Here is a 17320-nt window from a genome sequence, read left to right on the forward strand (position 1 = left end):
TTCTGTATTGATAGTTTGTGACGATAACGCCAATGTGCCATCAGGGCGTTCAATAGCTGGGATATGGGGCGAGCCAGACTCCTGCCACAGGAGCATAGCCAGGACACGGCCAGGGTGCTCTCACTCCCCATACCTGCGAGCCGAGTGGGGGTCATCCAGGAATTTCCTCTCCCGCTCCACATGGGTGCGGAATGTGTCAAGCTCCCTGCCAATATCAGAAATGTTAGTGACCGTTAGAGGGAATATTGGGTCTCAAGAGAGGAGAGTCGAGATTCACTAAGGATCCCGGATTCCGTGGAGATCGCTATGCCTATAATTTAGGCTTTAAACGATTCCCAAAGGATAGACTGCGTGCAGACTGTGCCAGTATTTAATGTGAAGAAATCGTCTATGGTGGATTCCAGTTCGGACCTAAAAGCCACATCTAACAGAGCATGCGGTTTCAATCTCAAGGACCGAAGGACGTAGTTATCCGACCCCCAATCTAGGGAGACTGTCACTGGAGAATGATCAGAGAATGTTCTGGGAAGAATTGATGTGTGCAATGGTCCTGATTAGTATGTCCGACACAAGCCACCTATCAATCCATGAGTGGGAGTCATGCACTGAGGAATAAAAGGAATATGTTCGGGAGTACGGATACACCAACCTCCAAGCATCTGTTAACATTACCTGGGTCTGGATTTCTATAATGGTTCTCGCTGCTCTAGTGAGCTGACTGGGTCTGGAGCCCGACCTATCCAGATCTATGTCTAAAATCGTATTGAAGTCCCGCCCCTGCGGATAGGAACAAGAGGGAACCCTGACAACAAGGAGGACAGGTGTGTGTAAAATTCGGGGTTGTCCACATTGGGGCCGTGCACATCGAGGAGTAAAATTTCACGGTCCAATAGGGTCCCAAATGTCAAAACATGGCGGCCTAGGGTGTCTACTTGGACTGCTTTATGCTGGAACTTAAGACTCTTATGCATCGGGGTCATGACCCCCACGGTTCTGGGTGGAATAATCTGTCTAGTACCTTTGGGGGCCCCAGGATTTAGCAAACCTCTCACATCCACCGGAGCGTGCATGGATTTCGTGCAAAAAGACCAGCTTCACTCTGTGCCGTCCAATATATAGCTGTAGCTTCCGCATCTTTGCATAGTTACCCAGTCCCCTAATGTTCCAGCTCAAACAAACTAGGTTATCAACGGTCATCAGTCCATTTAGTATGCATTTGGAAAAAAGGGTTTGAATCAGAGATAGGGGTGTAGGCACCACAGAGGTGCAAATAGGCCCCCAATTGGAATGTGTAGGACTGTATATGTTTAAGCGTTCTCGTGTCTCGCTGCGTGTCAAGCAATTTTTAACATAACTCCGCTCCCAACCCTCCCCCACCCCTACCCCCACCCATCTCCCAAACAGAGGGGTGAACACCCTGAAAACAACCTTTGATACCAGAAAAAATAGCAGCAGCGCCTGGGGGGCTGTGCGGTAGCTATGAGCGGTAGTGCTCCGAAACGGGAAAGACTAGGTATTTTAGTGGAACATATAGCAGAGAAGACATAACCGGTGAAGAGAACAGGTACGTGATATTGGCCAAGGAACCAGCTGGATCAGAACAAACCGGGGATCCCGGGACCAGCACCACCAGGCTTCAGTTCACAACGGGAATTGATCCAAGGATCTCGGTAGACAGAGCGTTGCAAGTCTGGCTACTGGAATGAGTATGATCATCCTGGGAAATGTTCATCAATGAATTTGGAGGCTTCCTCAGGAATGGTGAAAAAATAGACTTCATTCAAGTGTTCAATCCGGAGTTTGGCCAGGTAGAGCATTGCGTATTTAACCCCTAGGTCTTGCAGCCTCTTTTTAGCAGCCAGAAAAGTCTTGTGCTCCTGTTGGACAGACACAAAAAAGTCGGGATATAAGTGGATCCAGGAGGAGCCAAGGAAGAGTTCCCCCTTGGCTCTCGCCGCTCGAAGAAGTGAGTCTCTATCGCGGTAGTTCAAGACCCTCGCAATGATTGGGCAAGGGGCACACCCGGCCTAGGTTTGGCTGTCAGGGCTCAGTGGGCTCTCTCTATTGCAAATTGTGAGGACATTTTAGGGAAATCCAGTAGCGTGAGCAAAGTGCGTTCAATGTAGTCCTCCATTGAACCATCTAGCTTATCCTCAGGGATCCTGATAATGCGAAAGTTGTTGCGTCTAGTGCGCGATTCAAGATCTTCATTCTTCTTACTGACATCCAGCACCTGTCTGGAGAGTGTGACCAGCTCCGCTCGGAGGGTGGTAATGTCATCCTCATCAACTCCGACCCTAGACTCCACTTCTGCGACTCTGGTGTCTGTTTTTTCCATGTGGGCTTTAATTGATGATATGGTCCCATTTTTGTCGTCCAATTTAGAGTGTAGGGTTGTGAATCCTTCACGCATGTAGTCTAGCATTTTCTGCGACTCAGTGGGCTCCGGGGACTATGACGTGGCAGGTTCAGGTTCGGGCGCCAGCTCTGAGGGCTTTGGTGGCGCTTTCGTAAACATATTGATGGAGCTGTGCTTCTTGTGTGCTCCTTTTGTCATGGTCACAGCTGCGATCACCCGGGGTGAGTTGCGCGGTGCACCCGGAGCGGCCGCGGTCTGACAGGGTCAAGTGTTTCACCTTCAGCAGGTATCCGCAAGGTGTGAGAATCCAATATTAGGTGCTAGCAGATGACAGGAACAGGTTGGGAATGGGGTCCCTTGTTGATTAGCGAGCGATGTGTGGGTCAGTCGTCAGGTGACAGAACCGCAGACGGTTATAGGGGAGGCTCAGAAGTGCAGTGACTATTATTCACGTGGTAATAGCCCCAGACATTATTCAAGGGCGCCTCTGGCGGGTGCATGAACAAGGGTAGACTGACATAGGAGTATTAAGACCCAGATGAATCTTGAAAGGTGTTGTTGTGCAATCCACTGATTTGTGAGAAGTCAGTCGCTGGAACCCTGTGCTCCAATTTGTGTCCCAGCACTCAGAACCGGCTGGGGGACCAAGTAGTCACAGAGAGAAGGGCCTGTGGGGTATGAACTGAAGGAGTTAGAGCATGTCGTGAGACCTGTGGAGGAACTTCGAGAATATTAAGTTGGGCGCGGAGAGGCAGGCGTTTGGTGGAAGAAGGATCCGCAGTGGTGTCCCCTTGAGACAAGTTCTCCGTCATCCGGATGGGTTGTGTTCCCCCATGTTTGATGGCCCCCCAGGGCTTGTTCTGGGTGTAGGAGCAGGTAAGGGACTAATCGTCAATATAGTCCGACGTGGACCCCCAGGCCTTGGTGGGGAGCGGGAGAGAGCCGCTCATGCATGTAGGACTACGGGCCTGAGCAGGCGCCAGACCACAGCTTGAATCAGGAGGGGCCCGCACCACAGGACAAACGCCCGTTGCCATTGGGCCGGATGAGGACAGAGGGCCGCGCCGCGGCAGTCACAGCATGTAGGGACCCAGGTAGTCTCCTCACCTGGCGGGGCAAGGCGGGATTAGTGCAGCTGAATGGGTAAAAGGCTCTACATGCAGGCAATTAATTCCTCGTACTCACTGCGTCGGGGTCGCGCTTAGCGTCCAATGCCAGCCAGTCTTCACGTGGAGCCATCTCTCTCCTCCTAGGAACGTAGGGGAACCAGTCGTAGCTCCCAGTCACGGACCATCTCAGGTCCAAATGCTGGGTGGAATAATCAGTCTCGGTGGCCACAGGAGAGACGCAGCGAGGCCAGCACCGGGCCGCGTGGGCGATTCTGCGTGTTCCGATGTCCGTCCACAGCCCGCGGCTGTTGTCTGAAGAGGCACCAGGCTGAGTGTGTAAGTGCCCGCCGAGTCTCAGCCGATGTGCCCAACAAGGTGGGAGGTGGGCTGGCCAGGACACCAGGCATCCCCTCCCCCACGCAGCCCTCAGCAGCCACGGCACTCGTGCCTGTAGGGGTCCGCCTCCCACTGAAGTGTGATGCGCGTCAGGGTGAAGGAGATCAACGGTCTCCTTTCTAATTGCAATATCTTTGCCGCAGTAAGCCCCCGCCGCAGGATTCTTCAGCAGGTGCCACGGGAAGGCGCCACGGTAATCCCCCGCCACGCGATTCTTCAGCAGGTGCCGCGGGAAGGCGCCAGCACATAGATAATTGCCTCTTCACGAGGAAATTCATTATACCACAGCAGGTTTCGGTGATAAGGAGATCCCCTGGTCCGGAGCGCACACTCAAGCGTCCATTTTCTGCAAGGAGCAACAGCGCCCCCTTCAAATAATCTAACTTTTAACCAAAAAAGTGCAGAAAAACGTAGATCAGCTCACAGAGCAAAACACAAGGACTCCCAACACTTGAATGTGCAGTAAAAAATCAGAAAATGGCTGCCAGAGGAGGGGCTTAAGTGGGCAGTCATTGGCAGAGGGCAGTATGACCCAGAGCTCAGTAATTGGTTTAGAGGAGAAATACAGTTTGAAAGTGACACTTTTCTTTCACCGAGGATTCCCGCCCTGATAACTGGGAATATTCATGAGCATGTGAATCCATGCCAGACCCCATGCTGGAGAAAAAGTGAAACCTTCTCAATAGTTCCTCAACATCAAATGAGGATAAGCATGGTACAAAAAATGAAGATGATTTGTGAATAACTTGGCAAAAAACACTATTTTCATCTTTGGTATTCAAACTCTTAGAAGAGATACAGGAGGAGGGGGGGCGCTGTTGCGCACATCTAAGATGGCCGCCTAGGTGAAGAGCTCCGGCTCGATCAAAATCCTTTCATCTATAAATCCTTCCAGTTCTGAATTGGCAGACGTACGATTGCAGAATATCACAGGGGAAGGTTTGTAGAAGACACCCTGTGAAAACGAAACGCGTGGACCCCGGGCTGACAGAGATATCCGAAGGTGCAACTGCAGCGGCCGTATTGCTGCGGAGTGAACGCCCGTGAGTTCCAGGAGACTTCTACTCGAGCCGGGGCTCGCAACGGCGGGTCGGCCAGGTGGGGGAGGGGCAGCCCGCCAATACACAAGCGCTGCCGGAGGGCGGCGGTGCTCTGCTTTCTCTTCCCGCCTGTACAAAGACAAGTACTCAGACCTCCCTGCACCAGGCTCCGGGCGAAAATAATCCTGCCAAGTGCTCGAGGGTGTGCTGCGACGGCAACGTGTTCCCCCCTGATCCGGATCCCCCCCATGGCTAAATCCAGCTAGGACGTTGCTGGTGAAGTAAGTGGGCCGCTGGGGAGGGGGGATGCCAGAGACCAGTGCCTCGGTGCACGATACAGCTGGGTCCTCACGAGGGTGGGAGAGAACGTTACAATATTGTTATAGAAGAAGCTTGCCGCCGCAGCACCATTGAAGGTGGGGGAAGTCGCTGCGGGAGGAAGCGCAGCCTGGCACCGATGATCATTTGTTTTTTAAGTGGTACACCCTGCCCCGGTGGACGAATACTGCGGAAGTCTAACAAATACAACCCTGGGGTGACAGTGTACATCGGGGGTGAGACTGAACCTATCCCCACACCTGCATGCGGTTCACCTGAGCCTGGATGCGGGGCACAGGCTGTCCTGCCACCATACAACATAATCCGATACTGGTCGCCAGCAGCACACATACGTGGGAGAACACAGCCCACCCCAAAAGTGACAACGTCGCCTAATGGGCCACACTGAGAAGAAAGTTGTAGGGGGTAGAAAGTCCGGCCCAATGGATTCCTTTACAGCTCCCAGCCACAGGAGGCATCTGGAGGGGCGACACAAACATCCGGAAATCGAGACGCAGACCGTTTGGACCGCTTGGCAACAATTGTGCAAAATGGGTTCCTGGCTGTCAACGTCAAGTTGGATGATATAGTGGCAACGATCGGGTCCCTGAAGGCCCGGGTGGAAAAGGAAAGCGCACGCTTTTCAGAGGCGGAGAACAGAATAAGCTCAAATGAAGATGTGATTTCTCAGCATGGCCGAGATATAGCCCTGCTTCAGACCGAACTGCGCAAAACCCAGAGCAAGTGCGAGGATCTTGAATCTAGGTCCCCCAGAAATAATTGTTGGGGTCTCGAAATCGTTTGGCAAGGGCTCCATGGAAAGACAGGTGGAAGAACTACTGAAATCAGTGCTGGGAGCGGAATCCCTTTCGAACCACTTTCTCGTCGAGAGAGCTCACCGCACGCTTGCACCCCCTACGAAGCCGGAAGCTCCACCCCGCACCATCATTGCGTGCCTTCTAAACTACAGGGATAGGGACACAATACTCCGTCTATCCAGAGAAAAAGGAACAATACATTTTGAGGAGAACAGAATTCATATATATCCTGACTTCTCCGCAACCATACAAGCGCAGCGCATGTCCTATGAAATGGTTAAAAAACAACTACGGCTCCGTGGTGTCCCTTATGCTTTAATTTTCCCGGTGAAAATGAGAATTCAACACGGAGGGAGAGCCCACTTCTTTGAAAACCCTTCCGAGGCCATGGCGTATGTGGAGGCCTCCATTCCGCTGCCCCCTAGAGACCGAATGAGGGATCAAAATGCGAGACCCAATCCTGGCGAGGACTGAACTGATTTGGCGGGCAGATGAGTCTGCGCCTTCCCTGCAGTGACTATGTCTTCATAAGTCAGCACAACTGAACTGGAACACGATCCGTTGTTGTCGGGCTGTGGAGTCTACTCCGTGGGTGTCCAGTTGGCAAAATTAGCCGACCCTATGGAAAGGTCAACAAGCTCAGTTAAAAAGCCCATCGGGCAAGTTTTGAGTGTTAATGGGCAGCATCGTCAAGTTGGGGGAGATGATGCGGGTGAGGGGCCAGGATGCCAGGTAACAGTTCACTATGCTGAGCTATCGGCAGAGTGGGGGAAGGGGGAAAGTTGCACTGTTCTTAAGTTTGGGTTGAAGGGTGTGTGGTCTCGAGGTTGCGATTGATGCTCCCGTAATGTGAATATTGGGAACGTTAAATGACATGGCGGGTACTAATACATATGGAAATAACGGTACAGGGGGGCTGAAAATATCATTTCTGTCTTGGAATCTAAGAGTATTGAACAACCCAATGAAGGCCAGGAAAGTTGGCAATTATGTTTCTAGACATCACCCTCAAGTCGTCATGCTGCAAGAAACTCATGCAATGGGTGCAGTGAACGAAAATGTGATGCCCAAATGGGGGAAGACGCGGTATTATACTAATTACTCGTCTCAGTCCAGGGGGGTTATCACTCTCATACATCCCTCCCTGGGGTTCCGGGTAGCGGGGCACAAGGTGGACGGGCAGGGCAGATACGTGCTGGTATGGGGGGAAATGGCTGGGAAACATGTTACATTGGTGAATACATATGGCCCTAACATAGACGACCCAGACTTCTACTTAAATATATATGAAACCCTTAACAAACTTGACGCTTCCTCCATAATATGTGGGGGGGGGGCCTTTAACATGGCCCTGGACCCCACAACAGATGGATCTAGTGTGAAAATGAGGACACCAACTAGAATGGCGCTGAGGCAGCTTCTTTCACAAATGGCACTAACAGATGTATGGTGCACATTACACCCGGATGTTAGACGATACACCTACTATTCATCCATCCACGACAGTGAGTCTTGAATAGACTATTTCTTTACATCACAGGGCCTTTCCGAGACGCTGCACAGCTGTGAAATTTTACCTCGTACACTGTCCGACCACTCCCCAGTCACACTGGAGCTTTGGTTGAGAGATGCTCCCAGACCAGCTAGGAGATGGAGAATGCCAGGGGGGATGCTTGGTGACCCTGGGGTAGTAGAATCCCTACGCGAGGAAATAACAGAATTCTTTACTAATAACCTTGGGTCGGTGACGCTGGTCTCCACTGTCTGGGAGACTTTCAAGGTCTCGGCTAGAGGGGCACTCCTGTCAAAATCTACTTGTCTCCTGAGGGGAGTCAGGAGGGAGCTGGAGGAGGTGGAAAGCACCCTAAACAACCTTGAGGAAACCTATAGTCGCACACATGATAGGAGCACCCTAGCCGATATCCATGAACACATCCGTGATTTCAATGACCTGGCCACCAGAGAAACACAGTATATGGCAGCCCCGTCCAGAGCACGCAGGTATGGCGAGGGAAATGAGGCGGGTAGAACACTGGCTAATCTGATTAAGCAGGAGCGACAGCCACAACCCATTACTAGTATTCAAGATGTGAATGGCGAGGTCAAAACAAGCGAGGTGGATATAAATGGTGAATTTGCCCAATTTTATCAAACACTGTATTCCAACAGGGATAGCAAAACGACCACTGAGATAATGGCATACTTAACATCGTTAGGGCTCCCAAAACTCCCACTTGAAAACAGATTGGCCCTAGATCAACCAATCACTGTGGAGGAAATGGAAGAGGCAATCATGGGGCTGGCGTCAGGCAAAGCACCGGGCTCGGATGGGCTGGGGGCTGAATTTTATAAGGAGTTCCGCAAGGAGCTAACTCCTGTGCTACTGGGGACCTGGGAGGAAGCCCTAGAGGGAGGCATACTACCCCCGACAATGAGGGAAGCCATCATAACTGTATTACCTAAACCCTGACGCCCAACTAGCGACATGTCATCATACAGGCCCTTATCAATGTCGATGCCAAGATATTTGCCAAGGTTCTGGCGAACCGGATGCCACCATTGGTCTCGCCATTGGTACATCCTGATCAGAATGGGTTCATTCCCCTGCGATCCACTGCATTGAACCTCCATATATTATTTGGTATAATGGTCCAGATTGATCCTGGGAGGAGTGCAGCTGCCGTTGCCCTTGACGCCGAAAAAGTGTTCGACTCAGTGTCCTGGAAATATCTCTTTAGTGTATTGGAAACATTTGGGGTGGGACCTACTTTCATTGGGTATGTTCGACTGCTCTATGCCGCTCCAGGAGCCAGAGTATGCACTAACAGAACCGTCTCCGAGATGTTTCAATTAGGGAGAGGCACAAGACAGGGATGCCCCTTCTCGCCCATTTTGTTTGCCTTAACTATCGAGCCAATGGCAGCTGCTGTTAGACTAAGGCATAGAGACAGGGGAATAAACATGAAAGGAGCTATCCATCTGATTTCGCTCTATGCGGATGATACGCTCCTATACGTCCGCAAACCAGGAAAAAACATAGAGCCCATTATGACAGACATGCACGAGTTTGCGGAGTATTCGGGGTATGTCATCAACTTAGCCAACTCAGAAGTATTTCCGCTCACACCCTCCACTGAATGCCCCACGAATATGTGCGGCCTGAAATGGTCAGATCATCATATCAGATACCTTGGGGTTCTAGTGTCCAGAGATAGGCAAACCCTTTACGCGAATAACCACGAGAAGGCGCTGCAGACGTTGAGCACTAAGCTACAGATCTGGGGACGCCTCCCCATATCCTTATATGGCCGAATCGCCTTGCTCAAAATGATAGTCCTCCCCAAACTATTATATTTTTTTTGTAAACATACCAATATGGCCCGGCAGAGACTTTTTTACTAAGCTACGGTCGTTAATAGTAACCTTCATGTGGAATGGTAAGGCGGTGAAAATTGGGTGGAAAAAAATGACAGAACCCTATGACACTGGTGGTATGGCTGCTCCAGACTTTGAGCTTTATTACCTGGTTGCCCAGGCGCAATTTGCGAAGTATTGGTATGAGGACTCTGGGGAAATACCACATACGTGGGTGGAGGCACACACTATATTCCCAGTGGACATTAGGTCAGTCATATTTAATACAAGACACAGGGACACTTGTGACTATGACCCGGTCAGCTGCACCGTCCGTGCTAAAGCTGGAGACACCATATAACTCGGAGGTCCCCCTGTGGAACTTTCTGGGTATTCCCCCCACGTTTGATGTGGGTATTCAGAAGGTCTGGGAGCCACACATGGAGATGAGGGTGGGCGACATGTTTATAGATGGCAAATTTGCAACTAAGGAGGACTTCGTGAGAGCGAGGGGGGGTGGACCACTTAAAATATTGCAATACTATAGAGTAAGGGGCGCGTTTCAGAAGAGGTGGCCAGTGTTCCCAGATGAACCTCCCCAACACCCCTGCACACAGCTCATCACCATGAATGCCGGGCTGGGTATCTCTAAATTGTATGCAGCAGTGCAAACCCACACCCCTACAATACACCAGGTCAAGGACAAATGGGAAACGGACCTGCAAATGCCCATCCCGGAAGATAAGTGGAGCAGATATTGTGCACTGACAAAACAAGTTTCATTAAATGCGGGTCTACGCTTGATACAGTTTAAATTCTTAAACAGGTTGCATTACACGCCGGCTAAACTGGCAAAATTTGGTGCAGAGCATGGGGGGGGATGAGGGGGGAGTGCCCCAAATGCAGGGCTCATGCTGCAGACTCCTTTCACATGTACTGGGAGTGCCCTGCCGTTCAGAAATTCTGGGGGGGAGGTGGCTGAGCTATTGGCTGATATCACGCAGATACCCCCGCAATTAACCCCCCACAAACACCTGTTTGGAGACATTGGCAAGTGCTCGGAGAAAACCAGGAGACTATTTAATGTGGCATGCGCAGTGGTGAAGAAATGTATCCTACAAACCTGGAAAATGTCCACACCGCCAAGCATGACCACTTTCCTTCGCGAACTGACATATGTCAACGAGTGTGAGGAACAATATGTTTTGACTCTCCCGGGGGCAAGCCGGCCTAAGGACATATGGGGTCCCTTCCGTATGTATCTATGTAATTTGCTCTCAGATGATGATGAAGCCGTATAATGTCAGTTGTAAATGTCCTTTTCTTTTTCTGCTTTTCGATGTGTGTGAATTGGTGGGAGAGAGTTGTTGTAGCTGTCGAGACCACTGTTGTTGAACAATAAAAAGAATTTTTAAAAAAAAGAAGAGAGACATGAGAATCATTTGAAAGCAAACTGACAAGGTCTTTAAGAGGGCAGGTTCAAGAAAAAGACAGCTAGCCAAAGACACTGTGGTACTGCCCTCTACCAAAACTAGCACCATCTCTAAAATACCTTGCCAAAGCAGGATTAGAAGCCTCTTCCTACATGGATATAAACTGAAAGTAACATTTCTAGGTAATGTTGATTGTCTTGGCATTAGCGGCAACTTGTGGCACAATCATTATGAGATAGGAATGTAACAAAAACCAAGTAATAGAACTGTGACCCAGAGATGGGGTGTGCGATGAATGCGATAGAGTCATCACTGTTTTCCTGGCGGTGACCTCCTCCCACGTGGCCTGGGGGGGGGCAGCAGCTGCTACCTGATCCTGACCATAGGGGCGGCTATATGAGGGAGGTTCCAATGGGAGCAGACCACTACAGGGGAGATGTCATGACTTCATTGGACGACATGCAGAATCCCCGCCTTCCCCATGAGGAAGAGCCTCTAATGCCCAAGACCTTAATGGCCTATTGCCAGATGTGTGTTACCCCTTGTAGAGGAAGTAAAGAAACCTCTTACCAAAATTCGTTGGGTGAAACCACCACCATGACCTGAAGAATAAAAGCTTCAACAAAACCCTTTTTGATTCTGGTGCACCTTTATGTGAAACTGTTCTCATGTAAAACCACTGAGAAAGACTATCCAAATACTGTATGTCCAACGAAAACCATGTACTCCAACTTTCATAACCACCTAAGTACTGAGAGGAGAGGAGGCTGAAGGAGTTGTTACAAGTTAACAGGAGACCGAAGCTCAATGTGCAGACTAGTTCTACGAAATCACCTGTGGGTGGGGCATTTAAAGATGGCAACCGCACTACAATGTGTGGCAGTGCAGGAGAAGATGCTGGTTCCTCTGCAGAGGCTTACGAACACTGGAGACACGAACCAGGTTGGCGTGCAGTGCATTTCGCTGAGACAGAAGGAGAAATGCAGCGCACTAGCAGGAAATGCTGTGGAGACAATGGGTGCCGCGAAAGAGTTCTTAGGGGCGCTTGTCAGCTCGGAGAGGCAGCCTTCTCATTGACGGGTCTTAAAAGGAAGCAGGCCTGTGACAGCGGAGACGTGAAGGAAGCCGGAAGGATGTCTGCACAGCCCACAGGTGGAAGCGAGCGACAGAGCCACACTGTAGAAGCGTGAACAAGACCTAAGAGGCTGGAGAGAAACAGTTAATCAACCCAAAGCAAGTAGGGAACCCGGGGTGTTCCGGCGACCGTGCCAAGGGCAATTTGTATGTTTATGAGATTGCTAATACAGAAACCACAAGAAGATAGTTTGAAAGAAAAAAGGCAAAGAACAGATTCAAACCTGAATAAGATGCGAATGCATGAGATGCAAGTGTGGGGCAAAGTTTGAACAAACATTAAAGCAGACAGATATACCAAGCCAAGAACGGCATATGCAGTTTTGGTGATAACACATAAAAATGTCTGGCAAGGGAAGGATACCAGACAATTGAAACACTAGAAAAGTCCTGGCAGGAGAGTATACCAGGCAGTTGAGCGTGCATATAGAGTCCTGGCAGGGGAGTATACCAGACGATTTGCATAGCTACAAGAAATGTTAAAGAAGGACAGTGTTTGTTAGATAAATAAGAAACTTGTGTTAAAGAAAGACTGCTACAGAAGTTGTTGCCCAACAGGAGTATTGTAAATCAAGGAGAGACACAAAGGAACCGTTAGTAAAGAGACATTGCCATCACATTTAAGAATCCAGGGGAAGGGGAGCACCCTCTGGATGCAGTGTCTTTTCACCTTGGAGAGGATTTTCGTTGGAGCTATTCTAATTTTCACTAATCAACACTTTTGCCAATATCCAGTCTCACTTATTTTGTTTATAGTGCAAGGGTCACGACAGGACCTTTGGACACAAGGGTGGCTTGTTCCGTTTTTCTGACATCCTGATAGACAGGCCCTCAGTTTTAGTTTTTTTTAGGCAGGGAGCCTCCTCTTTAGAATAGGGTCAGAGAGGACTTTTCCCAAACCGTATTCCTTTAAATCAAAGTCTTTAATCAAAAACATGACAACTTTGTGCCCGGCTTTCATTTCTGACTCCTCACAGGCGAGTGGGAAGGAGCATGGGGCAATACATGTGTTAAGGGATTAGGGACATGGCGCGTAGCTAGTCAATTGGGTGGGATGGGAGAAAAAGAAGTGGGTCCTCCTGGATTATTCTTCCTTCAGAGACGGTCAAAACAGATTTCAATTCACAGTTAGATTATTTGAGGGCTTCGGGATGTTTTCCTCCTGTATATTCTAGAAAAAGAGCAGAGGTGACCATTTTGATTCTTCTTTGTCACTCCTGACAAGACATCTTACATTGTTGCACAACAGTTCAGTGTTCTTTCAATTTCTGTGTAAAGAAAACAGAGGGATACAACAACCAAACAGACAATTCAAAGGAGGTTTTTATCATTATAATATTTATTTTAAACTCCCCCATTCCGCTGTAAAGGCTCTTGGAGAGCCTGATAATGATCTTAAAGTAGTCCAAGAGTTGCTTTGCCAATGTGAATTATAAAAGTATAAACCTTTGAGTTAGCAAAAAAGGGCATACATTAATACTAAAAGACAAATACAAGAAAAAAGTTATTTTGTAGCCATCAAGGTGCTGCCCGAGCTTTTAAGAGCAAAACAGAAGCATAATGTGATGAATATGTGGTTGCTATTCGTAAAGGATACTTTCCAAAATATTTCTCTTTAAGTAGGGAAATATCTCCCCTGCAGTCTTTTCCACACCCAGACGGAATATAGAAGCCAACACTTCACAGTGTGTTGTACAATATGTACTGCTTACAACCTCAGCTGGAGTTGAAGTGAATTAATTAGCTTCAAAGAGCTTATTCAGTAAAATTAAGAAGTATGCACTAACTGCAAAAACAGCAGTTCCCCGAACAGTGAAAATGGGTGTCAAAAGTAGTGCAACTATTAACAGTAAATTAAGTTCCTGCTCACTTCAACCTCTAATGGGTAGTCTTCAGTGAGAGCACTGTCAATACATTTTGATCCAGAAGTTACATGGAATGTGTACAAGGAGCACAATCCTACTGGGATAACATAACACAAAGCAGTTATGTTTTTCAAAGCAACAGATTAGTTACTGGTTGCATTTTACAGAAATGAACAGTGCATACACAGACACAGGCTTTATAGTACCATAGGAAGATGCCCATGATAAAGAGTTACTTAGAGGATCTACCTGGGCATAAATGTAACATGGTACATAGCGGAACATTGTAACCCATGAGCAGAACGACATCTAGCCTTCTGGCTACCAGCAGGGTGTCAGATAACAGTTTCAAGTGGGCATATTTTCCTCACTTTTCTTTTTATTTGGAATTAAAATGTGGTAGAGAAGAGAGTAAAACAAATAATTTCCATTCAGGATGGCGTTTTGGTGAGTAAAATATATTTAACTATAAATAATATATTTCATTTTGTAGTTAATGCTTCTTTTTACCTCAAGTTCCCCTTTCAATCAAGCAGTCATAATATTAAAGCTACTTTCTGTGGCATTCCTCTGCTGGCACCACTGTTTTCTGGGAGCTGAGTGGGTGGAAGAATGGAGCAGCAACCTATATGTGCACATTCTATATTTATTTAGGAGTATCTTTACTTACAATTTCTTGCTTTGAGCATTTTCCTGCTTTTAAGGAGTAAAAGTGGCTGGTGCACAGTTTATCGGTGGAGCAGGCTACTAGCGATACCGCATATGAAATGCTAAAGATGGCAAGGCCATGAATCAATGGATATAAGAGCTGGATTTGGTGCAGGAGAAATGCCACTTTAGTGGAATATCTTTAGCCACCCAACAAGCAAATTAAAAATTCCAAGCATTGTTGTTTTGAGAACGAGCGGAGAGTGAGGGAAGAGGAAAAAATGAGGAAGGAAAAAAAAAGAAAAGCAATTGAGTGTGTGCGCATGCGCGAGTCAGATAATGATGGGGACAGAGACCTAGTGATAGAGAGGGGGAAAAGAGTAAGATGAATTCTCAAATGGCTGCATTCAATTAATCCGGTAATATGAAATGTACAAAACACTGTATGCAAAGCATGATTTGGCGAACTTGACTACTTCTCACCTATATGCCATGTCTGGCATTATATCATGGATCCCATCTACTGAAAGAGAAATTTCATTTGGCATCCCAACCTTCTCTAGGAAGCACAGAGCTGGATCTGCTCTCATTGCATTGTACCTCTCATATCCTAAGCAAAAGGAAGAGAGAGTTATTGAAAAGGAAAGTGATACTAACTAAGCAAGCCATTAAAAACATTTTCTGTGCTACGATTTCTCCCGCAGATGAGCAAAAGATTATAAAGAATATATACACACATTTACATTAATTTCCTGGCATATGGAGATCCTCTGCTCTAGGGAGCAGACGTGCCCTGTATTGATATGCACTACTAAACAAACATACTAAACAAACATTCACACACAGAGAAATTCAATAGGTCAGGAGCAGAAGTACTGTACAAGGAGAACTAATGAAGGTTCAAGTACAAACATAACAAAATAACAGATGCACTGCGGCTCCGTCCCTGATCTACTTGGTGTTGTTGGTGCCCATGACACCAGAACTAATGATAAGGGTGAATATCTGCAACCATCCGTGCCCATTACTTCAGTTCTGCCTATTTCCCTTGCACTCAGATGCAGAGAAACCACAGAACTGTCGGGGGTTGCAAGCAATCCACTTGAATTGAAGGTAGCAATGAGCAGGTACTTTCTGGAGCGGGGTTCCTCTACTTTTATTTTTGACTTTTACAACCATTTTCACCATTCCAGAGCGGTTGCTTCTTAAGTTAAAACATACCTCTTTGTTTCACTACCCCACAGCAGTAACAGCTAAATCGTAATCTATTTCACAGTACATTCACAAAGCCTGAAAGACATCTCAGCATGGATAAACACTATATGCCTTCATCTTAACTATCGGAAGCTGAAGCAAATTCTGTAAAAACTACAAAATTATCTATAACACTTCATCGCCCCCTGATTTTTCGAAAACCTTACAAGTTGTTATCTCAAGTTAAATGCTTAGATCTTACAGTTGATACATGTCTAGGTCATTTGCACATGATTTTATTTTCAAATAGGTAGCTACATGATATGTGCCACTGGACAAATGTGCAGTTATAGTAGGAGCTTTAGTGACTAGTCACTTGACCACTGTAATGCACTCCCGTGGGATACTTCATAGCCATAGACTATTCAACCCTCTGACTCCGTCATAGAAGAAGAGATAAAAGACTTTCAATCTTGGTATCCAGGCTTTGTAATAAATAACCAAATTCTATTCATGAATGCACACATTTCTAGTGGCAGGCCCCAGTTGAAGCAGCTGCTGTTCGGGTAGGTGTTAAGTATGGGTTCCAGCACAGTTAAGATCAGCGAGTAGAGGTGACTGATTTTACAATGCCATATATACATGTTACAACTGACTGGCCAACTGAGAAAAATGTATGAAAAAAAAAACACAATACAGAGGACCTCCTTCTTTTACCTGTTCCACCCACTTGGCCGTCAACCTGGCCCATTCACAACCCCTTGAAACTTGTGTTGCAGTTTGCCTACTTCATACTTTTTGAGGCACACTTTTGACACTGGAAGGTAGGCAGGCCAATAATAAATATGTGGGAGAAGGATGTATCCACTGGAAAGAACATTACCAAAGTTAACTAATTTGTTCTTGATATGATAAGTCATTCATAACGCGCCTGTACAAAAGTGTTTCTTGGCGCGACAAGACAAGGGAGGGAAGAAAGGGGGAGGACAAGACAATCTTACTGGGCCTCGTGTCACTCAGATCGTGCAAGTACCAGAACGAGAAGTGCAAAGGAAAAAGGGAGGTGGAATGCAAGGGAGAGGGGAGGGGAAAACAGGGCAGCAATGCTCGAAGTAAGTACAGCCAGGGCAACGTGGCTCTGGGTAGTGCAAGGAGAACAAGGGACTGTAGGGTTACAGTTACAGCCCCTCAGTGCGTGGTAGGCCCAGAAGCAGTGAAAGGGGACTGATTAAGAAAGAGCCTGCTACCCAGTGAGACTCTGAGTGTAGCCAAGCAACTAGTCGGTACAGCAGACAGGTAGGTCAGCATGGGAGGGAGAGGGAGAAAGCAGAGGAGAAGAGGAAAGTTTCAGCTGCTTCCGGAACTTCAGGTGGTCTGGCCCAAGTTTGAGAGGGGCAGGGAGGCCATTGCAGAGGGAGGCTTCTACAGAGGAGAGAGATCTGCCCCCCACTCTCTGTCTGGAGAAAGCGTCTAACCCATTTGGAGAGTTGGAGGTAGCTGAGAGAAGGGCTCGAGAAGGAAAGTATTTTGAAAGAGCATTGGTTGCAGTGTGGGCCCCAGCACCAGAAAGCCTTGTGGACAATGCAAAGGGTTTTAGACGTGATCCTTGCAGCCACCGGAAGCCAGTGGAGAGATTTCAGGGCTGGAGCCAG

At 47.9% G+C, this 17320-nt stretch overlaps 1 protein-coding gene across 4 annotated transcripts in view; it reads right to left on the reverse strand.

The window, feature by feature from the left end:
• The window catches only part of CHD6 (chromodomain helicase DNA binding protein 6), a 2307824-nt gene that overhangs the window by 861425 nt on the left and 1429079 nt on the right, over positions 1 to 17320 (reverse strand). For all 4 annotated transcript variants that reach the window (XM_069652122.1, XM_069652123.1, XM_069652121.1 and 1 more), the window contains exon 25: positions 14958 to 15084. In XM_069652122.1, coding sequence (XP_069508223.1) covers positions 14958 to 15084 — 127 coding nt within the window. The remainder of the gene's footprint in view (positions 1 to 14957; positions 15085 to 17320) is intronic.

The sequence above is a fragment of the Ambystoma mexicanum genome, chromosome 3p (assembly GCF_040938575.1).
Source record: "Ambystoma mexicanum isolate Mex_15411 chromosome 3p, UKY_AmexF1_1, whole genome shotgun sequence".
In the NCBI taxonomy this organism is placed as follows: domain Eukaryota; kingdom Metazoa; phylum Chordata; class Amphibia; order Caudata; family Ambystomatidae; genus Ambystoma; species Ambystoma mexicanum.